Raw genomic sequence first — 26,575 nt, 5'->3', positions numbered from 1 at the left:
AAGCACTACATTAAATGTTTAGCAATCAGTGAAGCAATCCTTTATTACTCAGGCTCACACTTTGCAATTTTATCATGTTATAGGATGAAATGTGGCTGGGAGTTGGAGAGCAGAAAATAGGAGAAAAGGAAAAATACATAAATAATTCCATTCCTTCAAAAGAGTAAATGAACCAAGAACGAGGCTATTGCTGAATGATGGGAAGAGGAGTCAAAATGTAATAAAATTAGCCTGATGACTGGAATCAGGACTAAAAACATTAAACAAGCTATCTGTTGCCTAAAGAAATCTTATGTATGTAGAAATTGATAGAGTTCGAAATACAGATTCTGTTCACAAAAATGTAATGTACTATAAATACAACTCACTGGGTAATTTTCTCAAATAGAGGAGTACCTGGACCCATAAAAGTAATTCTATCAAGAACCAATGCAGTCTTCTTCCTGCTTTTCCCAAATATAAACACATCCTACACAAAACTTAATGAAGGTCTTCACATAAGTATGACAAAGTAACTATGTGGCAGAAAAATGATCAAGTAAAATTAAACGTAAGATTTAGATAAATATCTAAATGAGTCTTGGACAAGTGATATTATAGCAAGAAAAGATAAGATACAGATAAAAATTTCCTAAAACAAATGTGCTTATGATTAAATCAGCTGGTAATTACAACTGCTGAGGTCTCTCAAATTACATTATGCATATGTACAACTAAATTCTATGAACATGTGTTGGGATGACTCCTCAAAAATCTCTTGAGAAGCTTGTTACAAATCAAATGTTTCTAGGTTGGTCAGGGGTGAGGGTGTTGAAAGTGATACTTTTGAAAAGTAAAAACCTTTCCAGGAAATACTACACTTATAAATAACATATAGGTCAAAGAAGAAATCTGAAGATAAATAAAATATTTTTAACCAAGTGAAAATAAAAATATAACATCCAAATTTGTGAAATACAGTCCTTAAAGAAAATTTATACTACTGAATGCATATATTAGAAAAGATCATTCTAAAATCAGTAATCAATGCTTCCACATAAGAAAACTAGATAAATTAGAGCAAATTAAATCCCAAGTAAGCAGAAGAAAAAAAATTATAAAAATTAGAGTAGAAATCAATGAAATTAAAAACAGAAACTCAATACAGAAGATCAATAAAATCAAAAGCTTGTTCTCTGAAAAGGTCAATAATATCAATAAGCCTCTACCCAGGCTAACTAAGGAAAAAAAAAAAGAGAAGACACAATATATTAATATCAGAATGAAAGTGGGGACATCACTACAGATCCCATGGACATTAAGAAAATAATAAATGAACACAATGAAGAATTCCATGCCACAAATGATAACTTAGATGAAGTGGACCAATTCCTTGAAAGACACTTCTGTCAAAACTCAAGAAGAAATAAATAATCTGAATAGGCCTGATTAAAGATATTGAATTAAGGGGCTTCCCTGGTGGCACAGTGGTTGAGAGTCTGCCTGCCGATGGAGGGAACACGGGTTTGTGCCCCGGTCTGGGAGGATCCCACGTGCCGCGGAGCAGCTGGGCCCGTGAGCCATGGCCGCTGGGCCTGTGCATCCGGAGCCTGTGCTCCGCAACGGGAGAGGCCACAGCAGTGAGAGGCCCGCGTACCGCAAAAAAAAAAAGATATTGAATTAAGGGCTTCCCTGGTGGCGTAGCCCATTCATGACAAAAAGCCCTCAGCATACTGCGAGGATAAAAGGGAACTTCCTCACCTTGATAAAGAATATCTACAAAAAACCTACAGCTAACATCATACATACTGGTAAGAAATGCAAAGTTTTGTTATAAGATCAGGAACAAGGCAAAGATGTTCCCTCTCACCACTCCTTTTCATCATCATATTAGAAGTCCTAGCTAATACACAATAAGACAACAAAAGGAAATAAAAAGTAAACAGACTGGGAAGGAAGAAATACAACCGTCTTTGTTCACAAATGAAATAATCATCTATGTAGAAAATCTAAAAGAAATATTAAAAAATCCTTCTAGAACTAATAAGTGAAAAGAATAAGGTTGCAGGATACAAGATTAATATTACAAAATTCAATTACACTCCTATATACCAGTAATGAACAAGTGGAATTTGAAATTAAAAACACATTATCATTTATATAAGCACCCCAAAGTGAAATATTTAGTTATGAATCTAACAAAATATGCTCAAGATTTATATCATGAAAACTATAAAACTCTGATGAAAGATATCAAACAAGTACTAAATAAATACAGAGATATTTCATGTTCATGAATAGGAAAACTCAGTATTGTCAAGATGTCATTTCTTCCCAACCTGATCTATAGATTCAACACAATTCCAATCAAAATCCCAGCGGGACATTTTCTGGATATCAACAAACTGATTCTAAAGTTTATATGGGGCTTCCCTGGTGGCGCAGTGGTTAAGAATCCACCTGTCAATGCAGGGGACACGGGTTTGAGCCCTGGTCCTGGAAGATCCCACATGCCGCGGAGCAACTAAGCCTGTGCACCACAACTACTGAGCCTGTGCTCATACTACTTTCAGTTTTTACAGGTTCAGTTTTTTAAGATTCAACATGTAAGTGATACCTAAGCTAATTAAAAATGGGCAAAGGACCTGAATAGAGATTTTTCCAAAGAAAAATGAATATGAAAAGATGCCCAACATTACAAATCATCAGGGAAATGCAGATCAAAACGAGATATCACTTCACATCTGTTCAGATGGCTTTTATCAAAAAGACAAGAGATAAATACTGACAAGGACGTGGAGAAAAGGGAACCCTTATACACTGTTAGCAGAAATGTAACCTGGTATGGCGATTATAAAAAACAGTATGGGAGTTCCTCAAAAAATTAAAAATTGAACTACCATATGATCTAGCAAAACTGCTCCTGGGTATATATCCAAAGGAATTGAAATCAATGTCTCAAAAGGGTAACAGCACACCCACGTTCACTGCAGCATTATTCACAGCAGCCAAGATATGGAAACAACCCGAGTATCTCTCAATGGATAAATGGATAAAGAAGATGTGAGATAGACAGATAGATAGATAGATCTCACATCTTCTTTATCCATTTATATATATATATATATATATATATATATATATATATATATATATAGGAGTATTATTCAGACATGAGAAAGAAGGAATTTCTGCCATTCACGACAACATGGATATACCTTGAAGGCATTATGCTAAGTGAGGTAAGTCAAAGAAAGACAAATACTGTATGATACCACAAGGTGATTTCTGAAGTCCCTTCTTACGCAGAGGTTCTGTAGCCCTAGGCCTACATAAAGTCAAAATCATAGTCTATTTTAATTAACAAACTGAAAGCTGGCAATTTAGCAATAGATGAAAATAACTTGAAAATATTATGCCTCTGCACAAATGCAGCTTAAAGCTTCCATTCAGTCATGCACGATGCTTAACGATTTAATATTTGATTAAAAGAACACACTGAATTTTCTAGTTTCCTTTGCTTCTCAGAATGTTCTAGTATTAATGCTCCTTTTGTTCAGAGAAGTCAGGTTTTCATAGCACAGAGTTAGTTCTGTTACAAAGTTATTTTTTAAATGTGTCTTAAATAAATTCTAAGGGAACCAAATGTCTTGCCTCCTTTGTGTTTAGGACTGAGATGCTAACTTACCATGATTCTTTCTGCACAGGATATAGCCCTAATTTACCTTGGCAAAGTCAGGCCTGTTTCCCACAAAGGTAGGTTACTGACAGGATCCTCTTGCAAAAGGGAAAATGTGAATGTTTTCTTTAGAAACTAAAATGGAAATGGAGAACTTCGGGGAGTTACTTGAGAAATGTGGCACACGGTGGGCTTGAGTGAGTTCTTATTTGTCATCATTCAGATTCTCCCCAGTTTCCTTCTGGAGCACTCCAGCTGTACATATAGTCATTTGTTGGTCTCGGCAAGATTTTCTGAGATGTGATGAATACATGAAGTATTTGGAGTACACTAGGAACCACAGCTGTTATGTCTTGCTGCATCTTTAATGGCTCCTTAAAATCAGAGGCCACTACACACAGCAGCACATTTAGACAAGAAACACTGCAATTCTCTGGCTTCACCACTCCATTGCAAATCTGTGAGTACATTACAGTTTACAGGACCTAATAGACAGTCATCACCTTTGGCAATGCTTCCACTCCAGAAGAGCTACAATCTGGATTAATTACCAGGCAGTGATCAATAGAGACTGATAGTCTTTCTTGTTTGTTTTGTTTTGTTTGTACCCTGCAAACCAGATACCAAAAATTTCAGAAAAGAAATTAAGTGTAGTATAAGGTGGGTCCCTTTAACATGACTGTTAGTGAAGCTAATTACTATAAGAAAACTAGAGATCATTCATTAGCCTGCTAAGCAAATTAGGTTTGTTAATAGTGATTTATTTATTTATTTGTTTTTGGCTGCGTTGGGTCTTCGTTGCTGCACACGGGCTTTCTCTAGTTGCGGCGAGTGGGGGCTACTCTTCACTGCGGTGCGCGGGCTTCTCATTGCGGTGGCTTCTCTTTGTTGCGGAGCACGGGCTCTAGGCACGCAGGCTTCAGTAGTTGTGGAGCATGGGCTCAGTAGCTGTGGCTTGAGGGCTCTAGAGCGCAGCCTCAGTAGTTGTGACACACGGGCTTAGTTGCTCCACGGCATGTGGGATCTTCCCAGACCAGAGCTTGAACCCATGTCCCCTGCATTGGCAGGCGGATTCTTAACCACTGCGCCACCAGGGAAGTCCCAACAGTGATTTATAATGCCAATCCTTGGGTAACTGTGTTGGTCCTTTCAAGTATATGCGTACAGGACCTGACAGTTTATTAACTGCGCTATATCTAAACCACTTGTCACCCGGGTGCTTTGGTTAAAATGACACTGTGTTTTAAATGGGTAAACATTTTTACACAAGCAAAACGCGTCTTAAATGTTTGGCTTCTGAAGTACTGGGAGAAAAGTAAAGTGTCTCAAACTATCTAAGCCTCCAATAACTCTTGTTTACTGCTAGAGCTAACTATAGGAAAATGTGACACTTGGAGTTAAAGTAGCACTTTTCCTTTTTAACAAGCCCCAGTTGTGTTTTTTAACCTCTTTTCAAATGATACTCTTGGTATTTCACCAAGCTCTAAGTTTCTTATGCAATGGACTGGGAGGCATTTAATTTACAATTTCAGGAAAAATATTTTTTAAAGCAGTTAAGCAAAGGAATGAGTCCTTTGATCTGAAATATTCTGATTGATAGTCCAAAATACTTCAGACCAGCTAATAAATCTATCAAAATAAAGGCTGGGTGGGTAGTCAGAGAAAACCTTGGGGTTTGACATGGCCCTTGGCTCAGTTTATACAGCTCATACCAACTAATTCAACGTTTCTGTAATTTGGAAATCTCCAACAAGGATAAGACAACTGCCCTTAAAGCCAGTGTAGGGGAATAAATAAAGTTAATTTCTGAATTCCATGACAGTGACCTGTACGCTCCCTCTGGGTCTGTCAATGCACTTTGCTTAAGCCTTTACTGCATCATCTCTATGACAGTAGGGATATACTAGCTATGGGACAGAATAAATTTATAGCCTATTTCTATGTGCTAACATAACTGAATAATGCAAATACAAAACACTGTTCATTATTGTTAATTTCAAAGAAAGGCAGACTTGGTCACACAATCAAAATCTGGAAACTCTTCAATGTTGACACTAAGAGCAGTGTTCATTAAGCAGTAAGGGTAGGACTATGGCCTTGCACTCCTGGGGCTCAAAGGACAGTGGAGAAAGGTAGCAAAGCCTATCAAAAGGGCTGGTCCCATGTGGCACACATTTAGGTGTGAGGCAGACAGAATCACGGATCTTGGACTATTAGAACCAAAGGCCCTTTAGCAACTATCTAGTCCAGTGGCTGGTGAAAACTTTTTTTTCCCTCAAATCATTTTTTGTTTTGGAAAACAATTTACTTTCTCCAAATCTGAGGGGCCAAAAAGGAGCGGGGAGAAGACAGGGAGACCAGGCAGAGGGCTAGATCCCATATCCATGAGGAGCCCCTGGGTTTTCATCTTACCTCCCTAATTAGAGTTTGCAACAGCCAACAACAAAGATTCCTATAGATAGAAAATGTTTAAAGATACTTAGCCTATCCCCTCACAGAAATGTTGAGAAAATGAGAGTGTTGGGGGATTGGTGGCAGCTGGAGACACCAATTGATTCTTTCACATCTGTTTATTTTATTTACCAAATTTCTCAATCCCCTTGTACTTCATGAGGAAGCTAACAATGGTGTGGAGACAGAAGACAATTTCCACAGGGTGAGCTAGAAGAGTCATCCCACTGTACAGATTCTTCAAATGAGTAAACGCTCACCCAAATTTAACTTGTTATGTTCACTTAATCAGGGTATGTTGCTCATGGCTCACAGATGCTATTCCCAAAATCAAAGTGTTAACAACCAATCAAAAACACTTTAAAAAGGTAAGGACTGGAAATGGAAAATAAAATTATATTTTTAGTCTAAGTCCCTTGAAATTAGAGTTTATTGGTGCCTCACACGGAAGAATCTGTCGGAATGCAGATACTTAGTCCAGATATAAATCAACCCTCCAGTGTAAATAAGATTAATTCTGTGGTTCCTAATCTTAAGGAAACACCTACTTAAGTGTAGGGTCTAGTTTTGTTACTTTCTAGGAGGTAAATATAGTTCAGGGAAGTATTTTAAATGTTACAGTTCAAAACTGTGGCAACTACCATTAGAAAGAACAACTGATTTCATTTGCCCAAATGCTTCTGCATAGTACACAGACAGCTTCAAAATCATTAGCAATGTCCTAGATTTTAAGGTGACTGATAGGTTACAAGGTTTTTGTTCTATTATTATAATCAAAATAATATTCAGTAAAATTCTTATATTAAATATTACATAATTAACCATTTTAGTGACGTTGTGCTCACTTTGGATACAGGGAACCTCTGAGGCTGTTTCAAACGTGCGTAGGTGATTCACTGGGTAACTGTTAGGGGCCACTTACGGAAATTACATCAACAACCACATCTCAAAGACATTTTGTGATAGGCGTACGACTGAATTTTCAGGACATACTGAAGTTCTTACAGGATATTATTGTTTCAATATAAATTTAAATTTGGGTGGCAATGTTTTGTTCTCTTGTTATTTTGGCCACATCTTGAAACTATCATTGAAGATAATTAAATTTTTAACTATGTATGCTAACTTCCAAACTCATTATGTTTCTGAAATAGAATCTCTTCTTTCCTGGGATTCCTATTCCAAGTAAAAGAAGCATCACAATCATCAGTCCTTGGTGTGATGACTCATTTTTAACAGTTCGCTAAGCTAAGTTCAGGTCTCCCTATAAACCGTCGCCTTCCTACCCGCCCAACTCCTTTCCCTGTGCTTTTCTCCCCATTGCTCCCTCTGCCTCAAACTTTGTTCCACCTTTTCTTTATCTGTTGAAAATATAAGTCTCCATCAAGTTCTGCACAATTTATGCCTCCTACAATTAACTCACCCTAACATATACCCCCAAGTGTTCTACTTACATTTCTCATAGGACTGATCAATTTGCTCTGTATCAAATTCAACTACATAACCTAGACTTGAGGGCCAAGCTTACATCTTATTTATCTTGAGAACTAAGAATAGATACTTAACACATACCTGACAATTAAAATCAATTGAATTCTCCATCTGTGAGCTGTTTTCCAACTCAGTTTTTACCAATGGGTCTAAAAGTCCCCTATAATAACTGGAGATGCCTGATGAAATTCAGATTTTAAAAATTTCCATTAAAATGGAAACTTGTCAGTAAATAAGTAATGGACAATAATTCATTTACTCAGAGTTAATTACTAATAAATATAAATGCTGGAGTCTTATTTGAGTGACATCTTTAAAATACTCAGTGTTATTTACCTTAAATATAAGCACTCAAAGGTTAGGAATAAATACTTGAGATACAAAACCCTCTCACAGCATCACTAGCAAGTACTGGCAGGTGGGAAGTAAGATGACTTTGGGTGGGGTTGCAGTCAAGGCCAGGTTGATATATTTGCACTTTTAAGTTAAAACCCATGGAAACATTATAAAGTCTAAGAATGTTAGGTCTCTGTACAGCCCCAAACCTCTCATTTAAGTACAATGTGTCAAAATGTTTAAAAGCATCACAAAGGAAAGGATCTGGGTTTAGGGAAGACTAAATTCCCTGAGAAGGGGGCCATAGTTTTTTACTTCTATAACCCATCACCTAGAACAGTGCCTGCCAGAGAAGGTGCTTAATACCTACTGAAAGACAAAATGTCGAAAGTGTCTGTTTAAAGAAAAGCTCAGTCTATTAGATAAACAATTACATTTTTTTGAAAGTTTGATCTTTTTAAAGAAACGCATTTGACTCTTACCTAACAATAAAGTCCACTCTGAGATTTTAAAAAGAAGCAACTATGGTTATACAAAATACCACCAATCAGTTTTGAGAGTTATAAACTTACAGAAAAAAAAATATTTTAAGGGTTTATATAGTCAAAAGCTTAGGGCAGAGAATTTAATCCCTTTATGACCTTATAACTTTGAATGGAAAGGCACAAGGTCAATATTTTGCACCTACTGCCTGTTACCAGCACCATCAACATTGTTTCTTAAGTAATTCTACAGCCCAGGAAAACAGTAATAACACAAATCCCATCTTAAGATGTGTACCACTACACAATTCCCCTTTATTATATAATGTGGTAGTTTTTTTTAAATCACCAGGTAGAAGTGGGTTGGTTTCCTTGATAAAGAGTGTATATTACTAGATGTGAGTCAAATGAGGAGGATGAAAAATATTAGTTGAGAACCATTAAGAAAAAGCTCTGTATCACTGGAGTGTACAAAAGCAAGATCCAAGCTCTTTGAGACTATGGGCCTAAGACACTTAAATTCAAACCTGAAAGAAGGCTGAAAATTATCCAGAGAAGCAGGCAGGACCTGCCACCTAAATAAAACAACACCAGGGATCAAGTCCAGCCTGACAAGTAACTTACCGCTGCACCAATGGTAGCTCCCAACTACCAGCTTATGGAGTCAAGTGCTTGTAAAGAGGGACTCCGGATCTTTCCTGTGATGACACACCAGACCTCTGGCAACTATGAGATGTTCCTACTGGTCTTCTCACTCTACTGCCTGCAGTTGCCTCATTCGGGTAGGCTGGGGCATCCACTTTTCAGTGACAGACAGCAACAAGCATGTGACACAACCTCATAAACTTGAACATGCTGAACAGGTCTTTCTTAACCTCCCAGCCCAACCCCAAGAGCTATCAGCAGCCTTTAAATGCCTCAAGTCTAAGGGAGAAAATCAACAAATAACTTTAATAGACAAATTAAACAACCATAATATGTGGACAGCCTACAGAATATTTCATTCCAACCTCATCATGATCATAGAGGATCACAGAGAAGGAATTCCATATTTGTTTTATGTTTCTATACGGAGTAAACTGATATACAGCTGACCAAACACAAAATCCTAGGCTCCAGAGAAAGCTACGAGAAGAATGTAATGGGAATAAAATATTCCTATCCTACAGTTATAAATTACAACATTTACTTTTTATCATGAATTTCTAGTGGTAATCCTCTACCACCACAACATTGCACAACCACTTAATGAGGCCAAGTTTATTCCATCACACACTACAGTGGGAATAATGGAAGAGAATACATATTATTTCCTATTAATGAGAGCTGTTTTGCGTGCATTAAATATCTTATTTAATAATCACAACTCTCTTAGGCAGATAAAGATGAGGAAACAGACTCAGAGACATCAAATAATTCACCCAAGGGCACACTGTAGTCTTCATATCATTCAGTCTCTAAATTCTTAATTGTATACTATGTATAATAAAACTTCAAATACATGTAAAAGAAGAAAGTAAAGAAAATGTGTTCACTGCATCAATGTTTAAAAAAAAAAAAAAGAAAATCCTACACATTCCAGCAAGTTTTGGTACTCTCGCCAAAAAAATAAAAAAGCAAATAGATTCCAACTAGTCTATACTTCCATTTATATTTAGAATATGAGCTGGGCATGAGTATGTAATGAATATATATGTGTGTCTCTCTGTGTATATAACACCCACATTATTCAAAGCTCCCAAAAATGTGAAAAGTTTGTTCCAATCCTTCTCTATTTTGTCTACTTTAAGAATTCTTTGCAATATGCTTATGTAAATACTGATTTTAGCTGCTGTTCTCATTTCTCAAATCTTCAGCTTATAAATGGATTGGAAAAGTGACAGACCTAAGCAGACATCTTTGGAACACAAAACCAAGGAGATATAAACAAATACAACTAAATCAAAAACAAAGGTTTCTTCTTAAAACCCTTTAACTTACCACAACTGATAAATGAAAAGAATGGAAAGAAAGTAAAATATACTGGCTGTGGATAAGGTACACACACGTGTGTGTGTGTACACATACACATGCACGTGCATATAGGTAGGCGGGCGTCTATTTTATTAGCACACACAATGATCAGCATTTTACCTTAGTTCACTAAAAGCTCTACAGGAGCATACAGTCTAAATGGAGGAAGACTCTGAAGTTAGAGTAACGTTGGGGCAAGGGAGAGTATTTAAGAAAACAGTTCGAGGCTGTTAAACTCAAGAAGTGAGTACCTTCAGTTTTCTTATACCAGAATTCACATTATGGTTCAATTGCATTAATAGCTCTTTGACTCTGCAGGTGATTTGCCTCCGTCCCCACTTCAAAGAGATGCTGAAGAGGATTAAAGTTGAAATATCACCATTCTACTTACCTGATGCTGAACCTTCATTACAGACTTAAGTAAAGGTTGTTATGACATCATAGATCATAAAACACACAGCAAAGAATATGTTGGCCTGAAACTACTAAAAGTTGTGAATATACTATTTTCCACTTATAAGTGTGAAACTCACCAATGCTGAAGTTAGTACCTGAAATTACGTATTACATGTGATACTGTTGATACGAAAATTGAAAGAGAAGACACTTTTTGATGAGGACTTGGCAATAATATCAGTGGATTTTGCACTTTGATAACATAATAATCTCACTATTGGAAACACATTCTAAGTAGAGCATTTTTGTCATAGTTGAGAGCTGAACATACATCTGAACATATGTATCTTCTTCATGTAAGCTAATAATACTACAGATTTTTTATATATAAGCAAAGTAATATTAAGAATAATTTTTCCAAAATAAGAAAAAAGCTTTTATACTCATCCAAAATTGTGTAAGTGTAAAATTTATTTGAGATTCATAATTGCAAAGACTCTTTATTCACAGGAACCTATCATTAGAGAATTAAAATAAACATTCCTGGAATTAGAGAGAAAAATAAGTGACCAAAAGCATAATAAAATTCTCAGTGCTTCTAGAGGTGACTTTCTTCTTTCAGAGTGCTCACACGGACAGTTAAAAATATATATACTAGAATGTTCAGTCTAGAAGTGATCAAAGGCTGAGTCAGTGGCATTGGCCTTCTTCTGCTGAAGAAAGCAAAGAGGGGGAATTTAGCTTTTGGATAGAGAATAAACATTGGCAGTCTCCAGATTTTACTTCCAACATCTCAACCCACATCCAGCCTGGTGTGAAGAGATGGCAGATGGGAATACTTCTGTTATTTCAACTGCTGAAGCAGGATCCTGTTTCAGCACCCTGCTTGTTTCTGTAAGCATGAATATTCAACCATAATAAGGAGTAATGATGTGTGCTGACTGTATTAAGCAGGTACCAAAAAAAACTTTACCCTTTTTCTCCTCATATCATAGATTAAGACAAAAAAAAAAAATCAACATTTAGAAAATGCCACTTCTTCCAAGCTTGGAAAAGACTTATTATTCAATGAAATGATGCTTGTTTTCATGAATTTAACATAAATGTATGGAGACAAATGGGCAGAAGAAAACCAGAGTAATTAGCATTTTAGAGGGAAGAAATTTAAAGGCAATGAAACTGAATCAGTAATTATTTTCCACTTCATTTTCATGATTTCATTATTTCTCAGAAAATGCTGAGCAGATATTAGAGTATCAGTGTTCGTCATTTGGAACATAAATCATATTCCTTTAAATTCCTTAAATTCCTTTAAATACTACAACAAATGTCTACACTGGCATGTTATCCTGTTGTGTAAATAATGTCTATTTGTAATTCTCTTTTATTTATATCTTGAAAAGTATTACTGAATCCAAGAAGGGTAATTTAGCTACAGATAAAAGAAATGAAGTGACAATTTCTTTATAAATGAGAAATATTGTGATAAGTCCTGAGGTATGTCACCATCCACACCCTTCTCAAAGGACAGAAATAAGGTCTTGAAATGAAATAATACATCTATATTTGATAAAATGAGGAGTTTAATGATTGAAGAAAAAATAATCTGAAGGCCACCTACTCAGACTGTGAGGGAAAACATCCATTAAAACACCACCTCTCATCAAAATTAAAAAGTGGCAATTCATCGTATATGTGGGGAAGTTCTTCAAGAGATCTTAAAATGAATATACACCTCAATGCATAAATTGAACTCTGTCCACCACACGACACTTCTCACTAAAAACACCATTTTGTAGGAAAGGTGGCACGAGGCAGTCACGTTTCCCTGTATCCCCCGTACACTGCCAGGTAAGGAGCAAATGTTCTGGGTGCTGGGAACCAGGCCCACATCACAGACTGACTTGTGATCCCTAGAGCCCAGCAGGTTATGTATTTTAAAAGTGAAACAACTCTTAGTAAAAGGATGGACATCAGTCTGCTCTTTAGGACTGAGAGGGAATTTCTTGGATTTTTTTCACATCCTAATGAGCATACATTATACAAGTACATCAACGCCAATACGAGGCACACATGTGGAAGTTGAGATAAACTTACGAAGTAGCCTGTTCCCAAGCTGGAAGGAGCTGAACTCTGCAAGAAAGCATAAAGACAAAGTGGAAAATCAGCAATGGTTTTTAACACATTCCAATCCACACAGCTCATTACCAGTCCTTCGCAGGCTTTTCATCACTACACCACATTGCCTGTATACGCGGCCCCTTGTCATCTGCTACTGATACAAACACCGTGTTGCTTAATTTTCCCCTTTACATCTCTCAGCAACTCAGAGATGCTAACGTGCTATTTACTGAATTCCAAGATTCTGCGGTGGATGTAATTGCCAATTTATTTGACAGGCAGCTGGGTAATGAATTAATGATGGCATTTCGCCCTGCACTGAGACTAAACAGACACGCATCAGCCTCCCTCCCTGACTTGCTGACATTCAATGCCCTGGTCTCAAGCTATTCAGTTTTGTGGCCGCAAAGGGGCAGGCAAGAGGAAAAAGCCCAGACTGACTTGAAAATAAAAAGCCCAGTGGGTTTGGATGACTTTTCCAGTGTGTGACCTACTTGCCAGTTTATCCCCTCAAGGCACCAGTTAGTACACACAGAGTTCTTTTCAAAAATGAGACATTTTGTAAACATAATTAGTAGACTAAAATGCAAAGAATGTGTGGGTAAAGGGAAGTAGTGAAAAGCACCATTTTTCTAAAGGTTTTAGTAACAAAAATTATCAATTTAGGGTTCCATAGTTCTCACACACAGGGAACTAAAGAACAGTGATGCTGAAAGGTACGTGCGGTATCACTTCTTAGGGGAAAGAGACCCCCCAAAAAGAACTTGGTTTGTGCTTTAAACTTGTCTGTTTTTGTATGTTTGTTTATTTTTTCCTAAAATCTCTCATTACAAATTCTTTAATTTTTAGTGTCCTCTTTATGAACAAGAGAGGCCCCAAATAAGTTTGAAACAAAAAGAACATGAGCACTGAGGCAGCCCTCAGGTCTCAGCTAAGCATCCTTGCACCAGCAAGGCCTCTCCCTGCCTAGCTTGGGTCGGCTGTTACACATTCCATGGAGGGACCGGACTTCCACGGTGATGCAACAGTTACTTAGGTAACCTCTAACTGTTCCACCGAAATGTCTTGTCCCTACTCTGCAAACCACAGGTAGCAGGGACCATCTGCTTGACTCATCATGGCTTCCCCAGAGCTTAGCTCAATGCCTTGCACACAGGATGCAGTTAATAAGTATTTGTTGAATTAATGTATAAATGAATGAATGAATGAATGGATTGTATGGGAGTGGGGCTCAGGTGAATTTAATACCTCCAAAACTACGGTAGATGTGATTCTTAATTTTACACTGGCTTTGAGAAGGAAATAATAGTGCTGTAAGTACAAACAGCATCCGCATCCAACAAGGACAGTAAGCTCCTAAATGCAGCTCCCAAAGCAAAACTTTCTTCCCCTCAGTGCTCCAGACAGGCTCAGGGGAATAAAGAACGCTGATGTGTGATCCTGTACACTGGACTTGATTTTCAAAAATCCTGTTTCATTCTTGATCCCGTAAACAGTATGTAGGGATATGCACAGTAGTCATGGAGACAGCTTCTCAGCAGTGATTAGCCATGTGACAGCATCACCTGTTTTCGGCACCTACACCCCTCCCTGGAACAGAGGAAGGCAAAAGCCAAGTTAGATCTCCACTAGCCTGGAGTCATGCCCCAGGGAGGTAAATTCACTTTAGGGTGAATTTCTCGGAGAGAGAGAGCATGGGATTTGTTAATTTTGGTATTTTTCCCCCTTTCTGCAAATGCATTTTATCCAAGAAGCAGAAGGGCCTCTTCAAACCCACCTCCCCACCCCCACATACGTATCATCTTATTGTATACCAAAGAAAATGACATCCTTCTGGTCTCGGGAAGCTCTGTTCTACTCATTTTGCATATATATTGTACATTACTCAGGGAGCTGGGTGGAGAGGATGGCTTTGTTGTGCATATTTGTTCTGCCTATTGTTTATGCAGGTCTGACTGAATGAGGGAACAGTGGGTATCATTTCAATTTCTGATGTCAACATCAAATTACTTATTTAATTTCATGCCTGGCGAAGCATTGTATAGCTACACGCAGAATCATTTCACTTCATTTGTTATGCTGTGTTTTCGTGGCGATTGGCTTGCCTTCCAACTGACAGCTTTAATTACGACATGAATTTGATTGCACTGCCGAGGAATTAACATAATGCAACAAAGCATTTAAGCACCCTGCCTTATAACACCCCCCCACACACACATGCACGAACACAGACACACACATGAAGGAACACAGACACTAGATCCTCGTGTACATTAAAGGTCTGCTGGAGTTTCAGCATTTGCTAGAAAGCATAAAGAACCTTAGAGTCAAAGGCTACCCACATTTACCAACCCACTGGACTCACCTTTTTTTTTTTAAATAGAAAAAGATTTGTGGCATTAAGTTACAATTTCTGGACCTGGCAGAAAACTTCGTGGAAAAACCCTTCTAATCTACTTTGCCAAATGTCCACGGCATTGACATTTCCTTCCCTCTAACTCTCTTCCCCATCACATTTTTCTTGGCCAGTTGCCAACTCCCTTTAATCATCGCTGGAGAATTTGAACAGAAATATCTCTGAAATAAAGAGATTTCTCCTTGTCCAGTTCTATAAGCCCAAGAATCTGCTACGGCCCTGTATTTAGTGGGACGCTATTCCTGGTCACCAGCAGGACCTCCACCCTCATACACAAAGGTATAACAGAAGTTCTGAGACAGCAACAGGCAGAAGTCAGGGTTTCACTGATAGCTCAGGACACATATCACGTCCCTGAGGCCCTGCTATCCAAAAGGCCCAGAAGAGCCTCGGCCATATATACCTAATCTAAGTCTGTATCTAAATATAGCTGGCAATATTTGATAGCTTTAACATTTTTCCGAGTCACAAAATCCATGAACACCTTAAACCACGGGCAACAACAGATTATGCTACAAGAATTAAATATTTTAAAACAGTTTTTTTATTGTTAGAAATGTATTATGTTAGCCAGTTGCTTACAGATGTGCATCTAGGGATTGTTACTGTTTTCTCACGTTATAGAAGAAGAGACAGACACCAAGAGGTAAAGGCTTAGGAAAGCAGACAGGTGGTGATGCCCTGACCACTGAACCATTTCATGGAATCAAGCTGATTTTAACTTTCTGTGTTTCCCCAATTTATAATGAGAGGAAGGGTCTTCCATTTTTCTTGCTTGGAGAGAGAAGGCATACTCTGTCCAAACCATATAGCAAAAGTGGTCATAGAATCTAAAAAAGGCTATGAGTCAAAATGAGGGCTGAAAAACTAAAAGGAGATTTTTTTAAAAAATGCAATAAATGAAAGCATCCTTGGATTCAAAAGCATTTGAAATAATACCATATGCCCACATGTTTAGGCAACTATGTCTGCTGAATAATGAAAAAGGCTTCATTCTTATTTCTTCAAGTGGTAGAGTTGCCAATTCATTCATATTTTCAATGTATTAGGTAGAAATGAGAGGTATAGAGAGACTGAGAAAATAGAGTATGAGAATGTATTTAGCAGTCTGCATGAGAAGACAAGAACATGAAGAAATTCCAGCCAGCTGGCTATGTGATATGTGATTTCCGGGCTCATTATAAGCTAGCTCCTGTTTAACATGGTCTTTTCATTCTGGGTTTGTTTTGTTTTGTTTTTTTCAGATTTGACCACTGCTCCAGCAATCTCTGCAAATTACCCACCTCAGTCTATTACATGGCAAAGGAGAGCTTTCTTACAAACACACTCTGCCTCAATCTCCAAGCTACATGGGCTGCAGGAATAGTAATGGGATGCACAGTTGAAAGACATTTTCCAGGAAGGAGAATGTTGCTGCTAACATTCAAGTCTGCAAGTGGATATTCATTAAATGCTCATTCTACTCTTCTCACTGCCCCCCCACCAGACTCTATCCATCTCTGTCATTGACTCATCATTGAAGCTACGCATTAAACTCATGAAGTTAACATTTCTGTTTTAACAGCTTACCTACAACAAGGGATTTCACAAATCGATTATCCATCCAAAATAGATGTACTCCATTCATCAGAGATCTACACAAAGAGGCCATGGCTACTATTAAGGCTCCCTAAGTATGGGACAGATGTGCATTCCACCCCGAGAGGAAAATGCATGCTCTGACCCTAGGGCTAATTTAAATAGAATAATTTAAAATTCTTCCAAATCATCATTTGTGTCTGACATCCCTGCCTACCCACCTCCATGTTATGCTTTTCTCTCTTGGGAGTAAAAAGCAGAAGGATCATGCTAAGAATCACTTGGCCAACTATGTTTCTTACAAAGGTCACAAGACAAGCTCAATTACTTTCTGTAGTGGTTTAGAAAGCAATGACAATTTAAAGAACCTAAAATCTTAATCCTAAGAAATGTGCCTTGGAGGTAAGATTACTAATAACTTACAAAGATGCAAACTATATTTAAATGGAGAAATGAGCTACTAGTGGAAGTAAAAATGGGGCACAACTTGAAAAAAGCATCAGGTGTGGAAATGGTCACTTCCAAATTCAATTTTCAACCCTCTGTTATAGCCCATCTCCAACTGTTATCAGCTCTCATCTATATTCAACAGCCTTCCAACTCCCTTCCCTAATTTCACCCTTGTGTTCATGTTTACCTGCATTTCTTCATATAAAAGGAAAAGTAAACATTGTAAAGGAAAAATTGTTAACAACAATTCCTTCTAACATCTTTGAGAGGCTTTTTAAATACTAACGTATATAGTGGGTTAAACAGTGTTCCCCTAAAATTATAGGGCCCGCTTGGAACCTCAAAATGTGATTGTGAGGGTTAATTTTATGCGTCAGCTTGGCTAGGCCACTGGGTACCCAGATAGTTGCTCGAACATTATTCTGGGTGTTACCATGAGGGTGTTTTGGGATGAGTTTAACATTTAAATCAACAGGCTGAGTAAAGCCATCCCTAGGGTGGGCCTCATCCAGTTAGTTTAATAGGACAAAAGGGATGACCATACTCAGAATAAGAGGGAATTCCTCTGTCTGTCTCAGCCTTCAAGCTGGGACAACAGTTTTTTCCCGCTTTTAGACTCAAACTGAAACACAGACTTTTCCTGGGTGTCAATCCTTCTCGTCTTTAGGGTTTGTTCAGACTTTTGGACTCAGACTGGATCTAACCATCAGCTCTCCTAGGAGTCCAGCTTGCTGACTACACATTTTGAGACTTGTCAGCCTCCATAACTGTATATGTCTATACATCCTTTTGGCTCTGTTTCTCTTGAGAACCCTGACTGATATGACCTTGTTTGGAAACAGGGACTTTGCAGATGTAATTAAGTTGAGGTCATACTGGATTAAGGTGGGCCCTAAATCCAATGACTGCTCTCCTTATAAGAAGAGAAGACATAAAGAGCTACAAATAGAGTAGAAGCCCATTTGAAGAGAAGCACACATCGAAGTGATGTCATTATAAGCCAAGGAACACCAATGATTGTGAGAAGCCAACAGAAGCTGGGAGAAGACAGGAAAGACTCCTTTCTGCAGACTTCAGAGAAATCATGGCCCTGCTGACACCTTAATGTTGGACTTCTAGCCTTACAAACTATGAGATAATAGATTTCTGTTGTTTTAAGCTCCCTGGCTTGTGGTCATGCATTACAGCCACCCAGGAAACTAATACAGTACTTAGCCTGCTTACCATGAGCTAGAAGATATTATGTGACCAGCCCCTGTGTTCATTCACTCTGCTCTAGCCACACTGGACTTTTTTCTTCCCCTTAAATATGTCCTGACTCAGGGTCATGACCTTGTCATTCCTGTTGCCTAGATGTTCTTCCTTCCTTTCGTCATTCAGACTTCAGTTCAAAAATCACCAAAACAGAAAGGACTAATCCAGGGACTTCCCTGGTGGCACAGTGGATAAGAGTCTGCGCTCCCAATGCAGAGGGCCCAGATTCAATCCCTGGTCAAGGAACTAGATCCCACATGCATGCCGCAACTAAGAGTTTGCGTGCCGCAACTAAAGAGCCCGTGAGCCACAACTAAGACCCGGTGCAACCATATAAATAAATAAATATTAAAAAAAAAAAAAAGAAAGGACTAATCCAATCACTCCAGTTAAAGTGGCAGCACACACCCTGCCACCCCCCACTACTGTTTAGTTTACTTCACAAAATGTATTATGCATCAAAAACAATGTCATCATTTGCTCACAGATTTTCTACTTGCCTCCCTCAATAGAGTAGAAGCTTCACAAGGGCAGAGGCTTCATCTTGTTCACCAGTCAATCTCAAGTGCCCAGAACTATACCTGACACTTAAAAGGTATTTGATAAATATTTCTGGACAATCAAAACACTGACTATCCAAGAAAACACATAAAAACATGATACAGGAAAGGCAAAAGGCATAAACAAACTGGTAGGGAAAATGAAAATATGGCAAAAACAGAAAAAGAAAAGAAAGGAGAAACAGAATATCAAGAGTCTGTCACAGGTCTGGATTAGATTTTCTTCTTAAATAAAGGGAAGTTCATTGATGGTGTGTCCTTTGTCTACTTCTTCCTTAACAGTAACTAGTAAACCTAACAATAAATGTTTGGGTGTTAGGTGAGGAAAAGGAGGCTAGGAAAGATGCCTGCATAGATGGATGGATAATGGCACAGTGGCATAGATAAATCAATAAAACCCCCCAAACTTGGGAGATTCGAGGTAGAAGGGGTGTCTCAAGAAGCAGCAGAAGAAACGCCTCAACTGTGATACTAAATGGACTAAAGAGCTACAGAAAAATAATATTAGAGAACTGTGCAGCACAATACTTACTAGAATTCAATCCCTTTTCACCTAATTTCTGAAATGCTTCAATTCCTTCAACATCTTGAAAGTTTTAAAAGTATGAAATATGTGTCTGCCTTTTCATAATTAAAATCCTGACCCAAAATTCTTTCAGAGAGACAGTAGAGTCACATACAGGTAGTTATCTGAATAAAGCATTAAAAATGTTTACTTCCACAGGGTGGTAGGAAGAGTTTGCTAGAGGAAGTGACATAGGAACTGCAGAAGGAAAAGAGAGAAAAAAAAAAAAGGAGACAAAAGAAACAAAAATAGGAAATTTTGAAAGTTTATATTATTTAAGAAAAAAAAAAAAAAAAAAAAGCGGTCCAGAAGGAACAAGTATAGGTAGAAACCATTGGGAAGTAGAGGGAGAGAGGGAGGATGAAGAGGTAGCTTCATATGTCCTAGTGGAGGGCTCCGCTTATAACCTCAGGAGCGTGCCTGCAAAGGATCTTAAAGAAGAAAGTTTAATAGTGAGCTCTGACTCTTAGATAAACAACTGTGGAAGCTTTATCGAGTACAGGGCAAAGGAAACAGAGATGCGTCAGATTACATCACTGAGAGGCCACGGGAATCATCCGTGTAAGAAATGATGAGGGCATCTGAAGCATCAGTCATGTCAAGGAGAGGATAATCATAGCCAAAGGCCTCTTCAGAAATAAAGTCAGCAAATAAAGCAGAGTGACGAAGTAACCAGGATAAGTAAGACAGAGGAAGGGACAGGGCTCGATTTTGAAGGCACTAGCTCTGGGATCCAATACGGAGACAAGGAAATAAGAGAGGGAGTTCAAGTTTGAGAAAAATAGGTAAGGAGACATAGAATAATGAGGATTTTATTTGGGAGGAAGAACGGTGCTTGTCATGATTGAGATAAGCAGATCTTGTCGAATTGACCACTGCAAGGGAATTCAAATCAGAAAGGGTAGAGAAGGCTCCTAAGGTAGGTGTAAATTTGATGCAGAAAGAAAGGGAATAAATACTTATGAGCACACTGGGTATGCCAAGAACGGTTACGTGATTCAAACACACAGTACCAGGTAATCTTTTAAAAGAAACCTAACAAGGTAGATGAAACGACCCCCATTTCACAGGTAAAGAAACCAAGGCTTGGAAAGATCAAGTTTTTTGCTCAAGGTCACATGGATAATAAATAGCAAAATAGCTGTTAGAACTTGGTGTGTTTGTAATGAATGCCTATGATCACTTCAAAATTTGAGGCTTTTATTTACTAAGTTTAGGCCCTGAGTTTTGAAAACTTCCTCACTTACAAAATTCTGTATAAGTCAGAAGCAATATTTTCCCCCTTGAATAACTCACTATGAATATTTACATATTCAATTATTTCCCTTAACTTTTTCCTTAGTGACTAATCTAAACAAGTTACTATGTCTCCTTGATCAGTGTGACAGTCCTCGTAAACTATTATTCCCTCCTGGCAATGTAGTTTGGGGATATGTAATTTAGAAAAACCAAGCACATTTGGTTTTAAGCTTCACCCATGAGTCAAATTCTCCAGCCACACTGGAATTCTTCATTCTTACTCTTTTTGCCTGTCCAGTTTAAAAAAAAAAAAAAAAAAAAAAAAAGCTGGAATAATACAGTAATCTTGATTAGCTGCACTTGAGAGTAAGTCTTAACTGCCACAGCTCCTAAAAATATCACTAAAGTGAGTGGAAGACTTAAAGGGAGTTTTATCTCAGCTGAAAATCCAGAGTGGGCAACCTGGACTAACAGGGATCAAATTCAGTCTAACACCTTAAGCAACTAAAAAACTAGACAAAATGTGTGGGAAAAAAAGGTTTTTTAGAAGTTGGGCAATAGGCAGTGCTGTGATCTTAGAGAGACAGAAAGCAAATGAAATAAATTTTACAGTTGCCCCAGCTTGCTGTCTGAAGAGAGTTTTCATGCCATAGTCGGGTGGTTGGGGGTAACCCAGGTGGATCCCAGAAGCATCCCTAAGTTGAGAAGACAGAGTTGATAGTAAGAGGAAGCCAAGTCAGCTGTAATTTGCAAAGCAGAGGATGGGAGAAAAGAGAGGCTCACAGTGAGAGAATCAGGAAACCTGCAGAAGGCTTCCCTCCCATCTTCACCTGAGTCCATATCAGCACATCTGTGGGTGAAAAGTACCCAAGGCAAGGGAAATGACCACTGAAAAGGAGCAGGTAGAACGAATGCCAGAGTCACAGCGGGCAGGGAACAACTGGTATTCCCACCAGCCAGAGTGGAGAAACCTTGTAACACATCAGGAATTAGGCAGAGTATTCAGTACTGGGGAAAAATGAGCTTTAGGCTAAAGGCTGTTCTGAATGTTCCACCCAGAAAAGCATAAATATAAACCTCAGAAAAAAATCAAAATATTATTTCCAAGTGGCATAATAGTAGCCCAGAATAAAGCTTAAGAATATTTATGGAAACCCAAAATACCCAGCACTTAACAAAAAAAAATTCACAATATTTGGCATCCCCCCAAAAAAAGTGTCAGGCATGCAAAAAAGCCAGAAAAATACAATCCATAAGGAGGAGAAAAACCAATCAATAGAAACAGACTCAGAAATGACACAATTAGTAGATTAAGGGCATTAAAATGGTTAATAATAACTATTTTCCATATGTTCAAGAAAGTAATGAAAGCACAAGCATGGTGATGAGAGACATGGAGATATTTTAACAAATTCCACCTCCTCATTTTCTGATAGTCATTAAAGTAATTAATTACTAATTCTCTTTTAAGAAAAAATGGAAGCATCTTTATTCTTTAAAATATTGTGTGGGTAGATGTTGCCCTGATATCCAAAAGAGTCGTTTTGTGGCTTGACTTGTCAAAGGCTTTCATCTCAGAAGATTTTAGATTGCATTGGCCCTGAGGTAAGACTCTGCAACCTCACAACTGCTCACGTGCAGGAAATAGTGACTGGAGATTTTGAAACAACTCACTAAAAGCCAACTACTTCTTTTTCTTCCTTTCCTTTTTTTTATGTGTGTCATTTCTCCTTCTTTAATCTTTTAATAGTGTTGCAAGAAATATGAATTTTAATGATAAGCAATATAAACTCAAAGTAGATCACAGATTGGCTTGACACGAGATTGGCAAGATTGTTACAGCTCTAATATTTTTCAAATTTTTTATTATGGTAAAATAAATATATATATACAATAAGGTTAACATTTTAACCATTTTAAGTATACAATTCAGTGGCATTAATTACATTCACAATGCTATGCAATCATCAAAACTATTTCCAAGACTATTTCATCATCACAAACAAAAATTCTGTTACGCTTAAACAATAACTCCCATCTCTCACAGTCCCCCACCCCTACCACTAGTCCCTGGTAACTCCCTTTCTACTTTCTGTCTCTAGGAATTTGCATATTCTTGATATAGTCTCGATACCTCATGTAAGTGGAATCAGACAATATTTATCCTTTAATGTCTAGATTATTTCACTTAGCATAATGTTTTCAAGGTTTGAACTTAATTCCTTTTTATGGCTAATATTCTAGTGTCCATATATGCCACTTTTTGTTCATCCATTCACCTGCTGATGGACACTTGGGATGTTTCTATTTTTTGGTTATTATAAATGATACTACAATGAAAACTGCCATATAAGTATCTCTTTAAGTACCTGGTGTTTGGGTATATACCTAAAATTGGAATTGGTGAGGTGTATGGTAATTCTCTGTTTAGCTTTCTGAGGAACTGCCAAGCTGTTTTCCACAGTGGCTGCAACATTTTACATTCCCACCAGCATGTACAAGGGCTTCAATTTCTCTATATTCATGCCAACTTGTTATTTTCCATTCTTTAAAATTGTAACTATCCTAGTAGCTGTGAAGTGATATCTCATTATGGTTTTGGTTTGCATTTCCCTAAGGACTATAATGATGAGCATGTTTCATGCGCTTATTGGTCATTGGTATATCTTCTTTGCATAAATGTCAATTCAAGCCCTTTGCCCATTTTTGAATTCTGTTGTTTATCTTTTTGTTCTTGAGTTGAGGAGCTTTTTACATATCCTGGATATTAAACACTTATCAGTTATATGATTTTCAAATATTTTTCTCCCATTCTGTAGCTTTTCTTTTCACTTTCTTGATAATGCCCATTGATGCACAAAAGTATTTAATTTTGATGAAGTCCAACATATGTATTTTCTCTTTTGTTGCTTGTGCTTTTGATGTCACATCTAAAAATCCACTGCCAAATTCAAGGTCATGAAGATTTGCCCACATGTTTTCTTCTAAGAATTCTATGGCTTTAGCTCTTATACTTAGGTCATTTATTCATTTTGAGTTAATTTTTGTACATGGTGTGATGTAGGGGCCCAACTTCATTCTTTTGCATGGGAAAAACCAGTTGTCCCAGCACCACCTGTTGAAGAGAAAATTCTTTCCCAATTGAATGGATGTAAAACTTGTGTCAAAAATTACTTGGCCAGGGCTTCCCTGGTGGCGCAGTGGTTGAGAGTCCGCTTGCCGATGCAGGGGACATGGGTTCGTGCCCCGGTCCGGGAGGATCCCACATACCGTGGAGCGGCTGGGCCCGTGAGCCATGGCCGCTGAGTCTACACGTCCAGAGCCTGTGCTCCGCAGCGGAAGAGGCCACAACAGTGAGAGGCCCACATACCACAAAAAACAACAATAACAACAAAAATTACTTGGCCATAGATATATGGGTTTATTTATGAACTCTCAATTCTATTCTATTGGTCTATACACCTATACTGAGAAAGAAGAACAAAGCTGAAGGTATCATGCCCCCAGACTTGAAAGTATACTACAAAGCTACAGTAATCAACACAGTATGGTACTAGCACAAAAACAGACACATGGGTCAATGGAACAGAGATTCCAGAAATAAATCCACACTCATATGGTCATTTAATCTATGACAAAGGAGGCAAGAATATATGATAGGAAAAAGACAGTTTCTTTAATAAATTGTGTTAGGAAAACGGGACAGCAACATGCAAAAGAATGAAACTGCACCACTTTCTCACACTGTATAGAAAAATAAACTCAGAATGGATTAAAAACTTAAATATAACACCTGAAACCGTAACATTCCTAGAAGAAAACACAGGTGGTAATCTCTTTGACATTAGTCTTAGCATTTTTTTTTTTTTTGGACATACCTCCTCAGGCAAGGACAACAAAAAAAAGCAAAAATAAACAAATGGGACTACATCAAACTAAAAAGCTTTTTGCACAGTGAAGGAAACTATCAACAAAACAAAAAGGTAACCTACTGAATGGGAGAAGATATTTGCAAATGATGTATCTGATAAGGGATTGGCATCCAAAATGTATAAAGAACTCATATAACTCAATATCAAAACAATTACCAACCTGATTAAAAAATAGGCAGAGGATCTAAATAGACATTTCCCAAAGAAGACATACAGATGGCCAACAGGCACATGAAACATGCTTAACATCACTAATCATCAGGGACATGCAAATCAAAACCACAATGAGATACCACCTCATACTTGTCAGAATGGCTATTCTCAAAAAGACAAGAAACAAGTGTTGGTGAGAATGTGGAGAAAAGGGAAGCACTGTGCACTACTGGTGGGAATGTAAATTTGTGCAGCTGCTATGGAAAACAGTATGGAGATCCCTCAAAAAACTAAAAATAGAACTACCATATGATCCAGCACTCTACTTCTGGGTATTTATCCAAAGAAAAAAAAACACTAATTCAAAAACATCTATGTACCGCTAACATTCATTGCAGCACTATATACAACAGCTAAGATATGGAAGCAACCTAAATGTTCATCAACAGATATATGAATACAGAAGATGTGATCCACAGACACACACACACAATGGAAGATTTCTCAGCTATAAAAAAGAATGAATTCTAGTCACTGGCAGCAGCATGAACGGATGGGAGGGTGTCATGCTAAATGAAATAAGTCAGACAGAGAAAAATGAGTACCATATGATTTCACTTATATGTGAAATCTACAAAACAAATGAACAAACAAAACAGAACAGAAACAGACTCATAGATATGGAGAACAAACCAGTGGTTGCCAAAGAGGAGGGAGGTGGCTGTGGGGGGGTGCTGGGCAGACAAGATCAGTGAAGGGAATTAAGAGGAACAGACTTCCAGTTATAAGACAAATACATCACGGGGATGTAATGTGCAGATAGGGAATATAGTCAATGACACCGTAACAAATTCGTATGGTGATGGATGAAAACTAGATTATTGTGGTCATCATTTCATAATGTATAAAAATACTGGATCACTATGTTGTACACCTGAAACTAATGTAATACTGTATATTAATTATAACTCAATTTAAAAAGAAAAAAGAAAGATGCTTAGAATCCTGAAGTCACCACCTGTGGTGACTGAAGGGTAATCTATAGCTGGGAAGAAGGAAGGGAGGGAGGGAAGAAGGATGGCAGGGAGGAGAGAGGGAGAGGGGAAAAGAAGAGAAGAGAAGAGAATGGAAGGGAAGAGAAAAACAAAATTTCCCAAATTGAGTATGCTAATCACAAAAGGGAAAATGGTATTATTTCTGAGAATGTTCTTCAATGGCTATCCAAATTATTTTTTTATCAAAAGTGGAATTATTTTCTTCAGCTAATAATAAATTCTTTTGCAAATAAACCAAAAAAATTGTGGAAAAAAAGAGTACTGTCTCAATATGTTAATGTTCCTTTCTCAGTTATCACTAATAATAATTGCTCCCTACTTGTTCTATTTTAAAAGAAAGTTTTAAAATGTTGCCCTCAGGTGCAAAGATGGGTCAAGAATCCTGTTATATAACACATTAGGGAAGAATGCAAGAGGGCCCAAAG

The 26,575-nt window shown here is 37.7% G+C and overlaps 1 protein-coding gene across 5 annotated transcripts in view; it reads right to left on the bottom strand.

Annotated features, from left to right (window-relative positions):
• The window catches only part of AUTS2 (activator of transcription and developmental regulator AUTS2), a gene marked incomplete at its 3' end in the record, with an annotated part of 1,120,631 nt that overhangs the window by 596,888 nt on the left and 497,168 nt on the right, over window positions 1–26,575 (bottom strand). For all 5 annotated transcript variants that reach the window (XM_082857497.1, XM_082857498.1, XM_082857501.1 and 2 more), the window contains exon 4: window positions 12,925–12,960. In XM_082857497.1, coding sequence (XP_082713623.1) covers window positions 12,925–12,960 — 36 coding nt within the window. The remainder of the gene's footprint in view (window positions 1–12,924; window positions 12,961–26,575) is intronic.

This window comes from Leucopleurus acutus (assembly GCF_964270905.1).
Source record: "Leucopleurus acutus genome assembly, chromosome: 16".
NCBI lineage: Eukaryota > Metazoa > Chordata > Mammalia > Artiodactyla > Delphinidae > Leucopleurus > Leucopleurus acutus.
The sequence above is the reverse complement of the archived record's forward strand: the minus strand, read 5'-3'. Positions and strand labels throughout refer to the sequence as shown.